Source organism: Diplotaxodon limnothrissa, linkage group LG13 (assembly GCF_057381915.1).
Source record: "Diplotaxodon limnothrissa isolate DT_005_m linkage group LG13, D_limnothrissa_male_GT1.1, whole genome shotgun sequence".
Taxonomy (NCBI): Eukaryota; Metazoa; Chordata; class Actinopteri; order Cichliformes; family Cichlidae; genus Diplotaxodon; species Diplotaxodon limnothrissa.
In genome coordinates this window covers 6,999,724-7,010,129 of record NC_140608.1, presented here as the reverse complement: position 1 = coordinate 7,010,129, position 10,406 = coordinate 6,999,724, and the positions used below count along the sequence as shown (strand labels likewise).

General features: G+C 38.4%; 1 protein-coding gene across 1 annotated transcript; it reads right to left on the bottom strand.

Moving 5' to 3' along the window:
• Positions 1–1,889: 1,889 nt before the first annotated feature.
• On the bottom strand, positions 1,890–9,815 carry LOC146619770 (transmembrane protein 26-like). Its single transcript, XM_085369258.1, has 6 exons — positions 9,620–9,815; positions 8,805–8,901; positions 8,462–8,545; positions 4,087–4,295; positions 3,851–3,930; positions 1,890–2,285 (listed from the first exon to the last, which is right to left on the bottom strand). Exons 1-6 carry the CDS (start codon positions 9,808–9,810, stop codon positions 1,993–1,995), a joined length of 954 nt encoding a protein of 317 aa, XP_085225384.1. The 5' UTR covers positions 9,811–9,815; the 3' UTR covers positions 1,890–1,992.
• Positions 9,816–10,406: the final 591 nt, after the last annotated feature.

The following is a 10,406-nucleotide window of genomic DNA, read 5'->3' as shown; positions in this document are numbered from 1 at the left end:
TATTTCTTGCAGTAATCTAGGAAAATAATGCAGTCAAAATAGCATCACCAAACCAATACGAATAATTTGAAAACAAAAATTGCTGGCATCTTAAAGCCTGAGGAGAAGTTTAAAGGTCTTAAATACAACGCAAACAGAGCTCCTTACCTGAGTAAAGTTTAACGGTGTGTTTGGTCTCTTTATCAGCTTCTTAGACCCTTACGTAAAATCAAGCCTTAGAAATCTCGGTGTCTTATTTGACAGCTCGATGTCGCTCGAGCAGCATTCTAAGCAGCTAGTCCGAAACTGTTTTTATCATTTACGGAATATTTCTAAACTCAGACTAATGGTATCAAAGCTTGAACTTGAGATGATTATTCATGCTTTTATTTCTTCTCGTTTAGACTATTGTAATGGCCTTTTTACTTGTTTTAACAAATCAGCCTTAAATCGTCTTCAGACTGTGCAGAATGCTGCAGCACGTCTCTTAACAGGCACCAAGAGAAGATCGCATATCACTCCAGTCTTGGCCTCCCTTCACTGGTTGCCTGTAAATTTTAGGTTTCAGTTTAAAATTTTAGTTCTAACCTTTAGGGCCCTGCATGGTCAGGCTCCTCAATATTTATCTGACCTGCTGAAATCACATACATCTTCTCGGGCTTTAAGGTCATTAGATCAGAGACTGTTGGTGGTACCACGCACTCGTTTTAAAACTCGTGGTGATCGGCACCACGGTTGTGGAATTCTCTCCCACTGTCTCTTCGCTGCACGGACTCCATTGATTGTTTTAAGAAACAGCTGAAGACATTTTTATTTAGAAAAGCATTTGATTAATTTCTTCTTATGCTGTTTTTATAGTTTTATTGTTTTACATTGTTTTATTTACTGTTATATTGTTTTATATTCCCATTTTCTGTGTTGTAAAGCACTTTGTGATTTTTATCTGTGAAAAGCGCTATATAAATAAATTTTACTTACTTACTTTTACTTACTTTAACAATATTGCACGAACGATAAGATAATTCACCCACTTCAGGGATTATTTTACATTTCTGATACTTGTTAAAAAAGAAGGGGGGGGGCATGAATTACTTTTTAAGCATCACCATCCAAGAGGTACAACTAACCATCAATCAAGGTGTGGAATAATTATCCACGCTGCTAAAGTTCTTTTCTTTAACAGCCAGCTGCTGGATCAGGGTTTGTTTTAGTCAGCCGGAACATCCTGTCTGCGTTAAGACAGGAAAAATGCTGTCGAGCTTTTTGTCAACACCTCCTAGCCTCTGAGCCATTGCTCTCATCTATTTTTCTCTTCCTGTTCTTGGTGACCTCATGTCCTCTCAGCCATTAAGCACAAAAGTCTTACCTGAAAGTCTGGGACTTCAGTTATTTTATGCTGCACTGATAAGCAGAGGCACTGGAGCTACTTTAAGGCATTGTGGAGTGTTGACAGGCTTAGTGTTGTAGATTTGCACTATTTTCTTATATGGAGATATTTATTATTGTGACCGCCACACCTTTTTCCTGTTCTGCTCTGTTTCCTTGTTTTGCTGTGTCCCTGGTGCTGTTGGTCACGTAAGTCATTCATTCAAACAAACAAACAAACAAACAAACAAACAAACAAACAAACAAACAAACAAACAAACAAACAAACAAACAAACAAACAAACAAACAAACAAACAAACCAGTTTATACCGTGCATAGTTGAAACTAACATTTAGATCATGTATTCATAACCGGATATAAGTACTACATGAATGAGTTGACAGAGATTTTCATAGGCTGAACTGGATGCTAAGCAGTTGAGTCTCTGAACTTAGCTGCTCAGCATATCCGAGTTTTCTGAATTCTGTATTTCACACAGTAGAAGTGTGTGAAGAAAGCAGAGAGCATTAAATTCTTTTTATTTTCCTGCTCCAGGTGTAGTTTTCTTTTTAACTGAAAAATCTTTAAAAAGTTTGGTGTAAAATCCTCCCAGACCTCCGTTTACACTTGTTGTTTATGCATCAAAGTCATGGGATGGCGGTGCCCCCGGCATCATTGTCACTGGAGGTTCTGAAGTCCTGACATATAACAACAAACCTGTACAAGTTCAGTGCAACCACTAGGAAGTTCTTGATGGCAAAAAAGACAAGCATCTGGTGGAAGACTTTGAAGCAGGCCATCACAGTGAGCCTGACACACAGAAAAGGGCCGTCCTGGATAAACAGCGCCTGAATGATGTTCCATATGTCAGTGCTGTGCTTAGTCAAGAGAGACTCCTGTGCACCCTGATCAGCCTCTCTGCCAGGTGTGGAGTTCACCACTATGTCAGATAAGGAGAGAAAAAGCAACAGATTGGGAGTGAAATGAAGGTTTCATTCAGGTAGCTTGATGTAGTCTGACAGACGCCACACTTGCTATTTAGAGCAACCTTCCCTGCTATTGTTTTTCAAGAGGTAAATCTTTCTTCTCTAAAGAAATGCTGGAATAGTCACACATAAAGGATACCTATTATGCTTTTCCCTTGAACTTACATCTTCCCACCCATAAGAAAGTTAGCCAATTAGAAGAAAGATGGATAAAGGGGAGGGAGAAACAGTTAGAACAGCTTACTTCTTTAAGTAGATCAGTAGATAAGAGGAGGGGCATCACTAAGACCTACAGTTAAAGCATCATTTTTAGCCTTTAAATGGCTAAAAACTAAAACAAAGGCTATCCATTTATTGTTTAGCTGTTTAAACCTCAAAAAAGTCTAACCTATCATAGAAGTGAAAACTCTTCACATATGCACAGGACTCCTATGTTACCCAGTTAATGTGTTTGTTGGAGTGTAATGGTTTACATAGTCACATAGAAAGCTGAGGGTTCCTGATTTGAGGACAGTAGGACACACAAATTCCCTGGGAGTTCTGTCAGGAGGGGTAGCTGGTATAAAAATCTATCAGATCAAATATGTAGAGCTAGCCAAATATTTGAATAAGTCAAGTCAAACTATAAACAGTCTTTGGTGGTTTTCCTGTGTTATAGGGGGATGGGGAAACCATGCTAGTGTAACTGGAAAGTCAAGCTTTTAAACCCTTTAATCTTTAATATATTCAGTGGTTGTTGTCTAATTTCTTTGAAGAGGGTTGATGAGGTTCACGCCTTTAATCATCAAACATTTTTCAAGAACCTTAACCTTTCAAAAATGTATTATAATGCTTGACCATATACCCTATCTTAAAGATTGTAAGATGTGTCAGAAACTCCAGAATAGCTTCTAAATTGATCTTTTTTTTCTCAGTGGCTGTTTCCAAAGTCAACTCTGCATTATATGAATATGTTGCATTTGTCTATCAATTCTTTGTGTGTTTAAAAGAGATCCAGACAAAGTGAACATGGCTCTCTGTGTGCAAACACAGAGTACTAAGTGCTCTAAATGCACTGCGATGGTAAAGATGCATATAACTGCATCATTAGGGTTACTTATAAATTATGAGATGGGGTTATGGAGAATTGAGATCATTATTAGGGTTTGGCAATTTCAAGAACACAGCGGCCTAATAAGAGATTCCTCTTCTCAGGTAAAATGAGAACTTGAAGCTTTGTCAATTTATCTCTAATTATTTGCACAAATTCCCAGTTCTGACTACTTCATGTAGCAGTTTTTTTTAAGTATAGGTCTGAAGGAAGCAGCATTTCCATGTCGGTGGCAATGCCCTTTGGTTTTGATACTCGGGAAGTGATGGCACTAGGGAGAACTTATCTACATCACCGTTTACTCCCAGCAGTTGATGGGATGTTTGGCAAAATTATAAACATGTTGAATTACTAGGGAATTAGTGTCTTTATGGTGTAGGCCCTTAATAAGCACTAAAGTTACATTTTGATACACTAACACGCACTGACCTGCTAGATGAAGTGGAAATTGCAACATACTCCAGGTCCATACACCTAAGATGACATAGACCAGCATATCATTGTTATCTCTGTAAAAAACAAAACAAAAAAACACGGTGAAGAGTGAAGAAAGAGTTTCACTGCTTATTTCAGTTATTGCATTGATATATTATCAACACATGTACATGGCTCTGTGTGAAATTAAAATAAATGCACATGGAGATGGAACATGATTAGTCACCCACTTGATATCTGATAGTGTCTCACTAGTAAATTCCAGGATGTCCGCTGCAGTGCCAACAAAGATTAGAAGAAGTTGAGACAACTCATCTCTTGTGACCCCGCCTCCCAAGGGCAGGAGCCACTTCCCCACAATGAGCAGGATGAGCAGGATCTGATGGAGAGCCAGGATCCAGTCATTCGCACAAACAGCAGAGAAAAAATTGCCAATATCCTGGAAAAAGAAAAGACATTAACAGATATTTAAAGTTGGTTTAAACTCACTTGTATACCCGTAAGAATGCAGAAATTAGCCCTATTAGAACAGATGTCAACATGAACCTTCGAAGAGAGAGTTCATGACAGAGGAGGATAGAGGTGGGGTGGGAATCCTATCCTTTATGACCAAAGAAAATTGGTCAAAAGACAATTCTGATGGACTGACCGAGTTATAAGTATCGGGTTTCACCCAACACCCACTCTTACCTCGATAATAACTAGCATCAGAACTGTCTTTTCTGCAACTGTCAGTAAAAACTGACCTCGGTTCAATTAAATTGGTGTTCCTAATAAAGTGCTCAGTGACTGTAAGAGTAACTGACACAGTTGCAAACCACACTAAAACAGAATTTAATACATCACTTACCACAAGACGTGACTAAATTATCTTTTACGTGTTAATATTAGATTTGGATGACAGTGGTAGTTTAGTGTCAGGGGAACACACTACATTATACTTTGTCAACACAGCCAAACTTGGCATTCACATGATATCATTGTATGTTATCATATTTCAATGGGATTTGTTGACAGTAAGAAAAATGAAGAACATTGCCAGAATTATCCTTCAGTGATTTTATCATCCCACACAACATTGTACATTGTTTTTATAAGTGACACGCTGCAACTAACTGCAGCCATTTTTAAAAAACGTGTTTTTTCTTTCATCTCCTGGGAGAAATGGGTGTGGTGGTTGTGGTCTAGTAATTGTTTATATAGTCTGGTTTAAATCACTCCTCTTACTGTTATTGGTCACTGTAGTATTGGGGCTCATGTGTTTCCAATCAGTGTAGAAAATTTAGTCTGTTTCATTTGTAATGTTTTACAACTGCAGTTTTATTCAGTGTTCTTAATTGCTGTGGCTGTAAAAGCAATGTGACCACTGGAGATTATTCTGATAGTTATGTAGATGCAGGCTACTTTTGCAAGTTTTAAAAGTCATACAATTTAAAATAGTCTTTGCAGCTACATTGTGGCCTCACTGTTTGACAGGTGTCCTGAAATGTAGTGTTTGTATGCTAACTACGTAAAACAGAGTTATTTTTTCCACTAAGTCTTCATTTCAGCTGTATGACGTTTACTCCATCTCACCCTGTCACACCAACCCTCTCCATGTCCTCCTTCACTACACACATGAATCTTCTCTATGATCTTCCGCTTTCCTCCTGCCTTAGCATCCTCTGCACATGAACAAACCGCCTCAGCTTCTCAACTTTGTCTTCAAACCCAACGTACCCAATGAAAATCTGCAAATATTCAACGTCCCGCCTCTCTCTCCAAACCAGACATAATAGCATGTCTCACCATCATCTTGCAAACCTTGCCTTTCACTCCTGCTGCTGTTCTTCTATCACAAATCACTCTGAGACTGCCTGCACTCTCTTCTTCACCACTCTTGTGCACTGTCTGTTACTTTGGATGGGTAACCACAGGTATTTAAACTCAGGCATCCTCTCACGCTCCAAAATTGTGTTAAACAATCTGATCTTTGCTGTCTCTCCTGGACATCTTCATACCCCCACAGGTAATCTCGGCCAGCAGCCCCGCTTCATCGTCTACACAGTTCCCCTCTGCCTGTTCTCCATTTGTCCTCCCCTCATTCTCTTTTAATTAATCTGTGAGTTCCTCAAAGTACTTCTCCCATCTTCTCAACACACTCTCCTCATTACTTATTTCCATTTGTAAGAAAACCATCAACGGGAAAAGCTTTCAAAACAGTTTGACTGCACAGGAAGTTTCAATCCTCTTATTTTAATGACCTCCTGAATTAAATATTGCTTCCATTATCAAAGGTTTATTCTTACATCATCTGATGCAAAGCACACCCATTTAGAAATGACTGAAATGCTACTCTTGACAGTCATTTTGATAGTGATGGACCCAGCCAACTGATAGACTGAGTGTTTGGTATTGACTTATAAATGCTCTTCATATTACAGATGAACTGTGGGACTCTATCCTTGGCCAGGTTCACAATATATCAATGTGTGCTCGACATACACTTATCCAATTTAAGATAGTTCATCGGGGGCATTGGTCCAGGGGTGGACCCAGCCTGTATAAGGTGTGGGGGTGCTCCTGGTACATTGTTTCATATGTACTGGTCCTGCCCTTCTTTGTCCACCTTTTGGAAATCTGTTTTCCATACCATGTCTGAAGTCCTGCAGCATCAAATTGAACCAGAGCCACTCTGTGCTATGTTTGGTGCGGTCCAGAATCTGAATCTGTCCAACTCCAGACTCAGTACATTAAACTTTTCATTATTGTTGGCCAGGCGAGCTATACTGCTGAAGTGGAAAGACTCTTCTCCCCCCTCACACACACAATGGCTAAAAGATATAAAGTCTTGTATGGATTTGGAAAAAAATTTTGTTTGTTTGTTTGTTTTTTGGTTTGTTTTTTTGTTTAGTTGGGCAGCAGGCTTCCAATTATTTGTTGTTTTAAGGGTTAAGGGATTGAAACTTTTGAATATTCTGAAGCATTTTGTGTTATTGTATACATTGTATTGGAACCTTTGTCTAATAAAAAGACTTTTGAAAGAAAGACTTATAAATGCTCTTATTGCTTATACTTATTTGACTGTGACCTGTGAACAGTGAGGTTCCTGAGAGGTTGATTGTTGGATCCTTTATCCTTCAACTTATTGTTTACCTGAAGGATTTGTACTGTATGCTGGTGATATTCATCTCAAATCTCATCTATTCCTTTCTTGTTGAATTACTCAAAGCGTTCTTATAATAAAACACAATTGAAGATTGTTCTTTTTCTTTGATCACGTCTCTCAGCTATTCATAACTTCTCTAGTTATCAAATACTCTCCATCCTCAGATAAAATTAAATGCAGTGCTGCAGAAGCATAAGTAAAGCAAACTATGTGACTGAAATTCTGCTGTCAACGTGAAAACCTGAGTTCCTTTGAACCAAAATGTCATAATATCGGAAAATTTAACACTAAGAAAAAACAGTTGAAACTGTCAAAACAACAAATAAAATGATCATCACTGACTGCAAGCCTTCAGAACTTCTGTTTTTCCTATTAGTGGTTACTTTCTATATTGTTCAGTCTCTAATGCCAAAACTAGACTGCCAGTCTTCTGATGTTGAAATCTTTCTAAACATATCGGAATCAGTCTGTACGAAGCTTTCCAGTTAAGTCTCTTCAGGGATCCCGTATTACACAGTCAGATTTCAGTTCCTGATAACCACGTCTCGTATTCTTTGCCCTTGAAGAGCCTGGCAGCACTGTCCACAACTAAATTGAGAAAAGACATGGACGCTGGTATTTCAATATACAATTTAATAGAAGTTAATAGAAGTTAATAGAAAGAGAATATGCTTTACATATATATTTATATATATTTTCCTAACCCTGTGTGTGCATATAAATAATTAATAATAATTTATATGCACATACGCATATAATAATAATTATTTAAACAATAATTACTGGGGGAAAGGTTAAAGTTTATGCATTGCAGACAGTGTGTCTGATGACGAGGTTATTCTGGGATATACATTGTGAACTTAAAGTTTCAGTATTACATTAAATCCACACTTCTGTGTAAAGAGTTTCCAAGAACTATTTCATTAAATCACCCTGAATCTCGAATTTTAAAAGAGACTTGACAGATTTTTTTTATATTATATGGTTTGCTAAACATTTTTGTGTTTTTCTTTTTGGCTTTATCAAAGAGAAACAGCCAGCAGGCAGTTAGCTTATCATCAAGAAGCAAGCTCTGTATGAGGTAAAACTTCAGCCTCACGAGCAAACACCTGAAGCCCAAGCTGTGGTTTTTTATGGTGAGCATTTGACTGTTTCCTGGCTGGGAGCAGTGACTTTCTCATGAATGATTATGTGGCAGCTTTAAAGTGCTGACATGGCAGGCATACAGCTGTGAGCAGTAAAAGGAAACAATACAAAACAGATAGAACCAGTGGAAGTAAACACCAAGAGACTTGTCTAAGCAACTTTCCTGAGAATTTTGTCTGCCTTTAGTTAGTTCATTCGGAAACGCTCTGTTAGTTTCACAACACTATTCAACATGATATATTTGACTATGAGTGCCAAATGGTATAAAATCAGTTTTCTTCTTTTTTTCTTCTTCTTTCCATCACTCTTACCTTCAGGGAATCCGTGATCGTGAGGTTTCTGGAGGTCTTGTTTTGAATGAGGTTGTACAGATCCAAAGAATCAAGCTTTTGACACTGAAACAGATGAAAGAAGATTTTACAGACTTAATTTCACAGGCTACTTATTATTCTCTTGTAGGTAAGCCTGTATAAACCTAAAAGCAAATGGGATATCTGATGGAATCCGTAAATGAATGTATAATGAACGGTTATTTTACAGAGCTGGAAGCCTGCAAACTTCCCACTCACCAACATCTGTTGTTAAATTACATGTTTGAGAAACAGGAGATTATTTTAAGCAAGTTATATAATTTATCTTTCTGGCATGGAGTACCTGAGGTTCGCTGTTCTTATTCTGCTGGTGATGGAGCTCCAGGAGCCACATGGAGGGAATGATACTAATGAGAAACAGAAAGATGGGTGGGGAAAACCTGCAAGATGACCAGAATCATTCAGACTTTTTATTTATTTATTTATAATTAGTAAAAAAGAAAAAAAAAACCATATACAGAACTGATACCCCTTAAAGATAAATAAGATTACAACAGATGCTTTTCATTGTGTTCTTTTGGAGATTTGGCAGTTTGAAATAATTATTAGTTACTGCCACAATATTAAGTATTTTATTATCACTTTGCTTCTAGTTTACTTCCTCAAAATACTACCACGCAACATGATTTTTAAAACAACAGATATTCTGAGGCATCCATTAACCTCCTCAGTGATTGGTGGATGCTTCATTAAATGCACAGTCTTACACAATATAGCACTTCAATAAGTTGTTGAATGAAATGCAATATCACGCCAGAAAAATAGAACAACACAATGTATTTCAAGCATGCAGGAAGACAGGGGAGACTGCGATCTGCGATATGAGTTAAGGGGTACCACCCCAACTTAATGTCTTAGGACAGCTTAACAATAGCAGCAGAGGGACAGGCAGGATATAGGATGCTCGGGGGAGATGGGGGAAGGGATAAAGTTTTTGGGGGAAATGGTAAGCGCTTAGTTTTAGTCATATACTGTACATCTATGCCAAGTAGCTGTGCAAACTCCAGTCGTTAAGTAACATAATGCATACTGAAGGATAATATAATTACAGCCTTACAGCACATTTCCACACTCTTACATTCATGCTTCACATCTCACCATTTGTAATCCTTTCCTTTCCTCCTCCTCAGGGTTATTATCATTTCCAGAACAAGCGGCAAAAAGAGGAAAGTTAGCAACCAGTAAAAGTCATGTTCCTTCACCCGAGTCACTCTCCACACACCGATGAGAGCAATCAGGATAAAAAGCGCTCTAGTAATGATCGCACTTATAAATTTAATCAGACCCATGTCGCCGGTTGCCTGCAATTTGGCACTGGACGCCGTTATTCCTAACTGCACGGATACAAACGAAACTGTGACTCCAGCAGTGAAGTGGGGGGAAAATCGTTTTTCGCCAAAGTCACAAAAGTTTAAGCTCCGCCTTATAGAGTCAAGGTCCATTCCCCCCCCCCCCCCCCCCCCCGGACCCTTAGACGGGATCAGATACACCAATAGAAGGGAAAGTCGGAATAAATGTGGCTCCAGTTAAATACAATGCAAGCTGACGCAAGAAGGTCTTTCTGTTTTTTCGTGATTAATTCATGACATCTTGGACTGATTAGAAATTCTTTAAGGGTATGGGGGAGGCAGCATCACAGCATGCCTTTCTTTAACAGGAATACCACGACAAGGACATCCTGTGTTAGGATGCCTGGGTCGTTGACCCAGGGTTTTTGAGTTTATGATATTATTTATATTTTCTAGTTTTTTGGTTTCTTTGAGTTCTGTCTTATGGTTTATGTCTCTGTCTTCTTTAGTTGCTCTGTCTCCCCTATCACCTGCATCCCCTTATCTAGTTCGCGTCTATGTGTATCCTTAGTTCCTATATCCCCGTGTCCACTCAG

Coding starts and splice junctions, on each gene's coding strand:
- LOC146619770 (XM_085369258.1), bottom strand. CDS start 9,810: ATGGGTCTGATTAAATTTATAAGTGCGATCATTACTAGAGCGCTTTTT. Junction 8,902..9,619: donor AAAGGAAAGGATTACAAATG/GTGAGATGTGAA, acceptor GTCATCTTGCAG/GTTTTCCCCACCCATCTTTC. Junction 4,296..8,461: donor CGATCACGGATTCCCTGAAG/GTAAGAGTGATG, acceptor TTCTTTTTCCAG/GATATTGGCAATTTTTTCTC.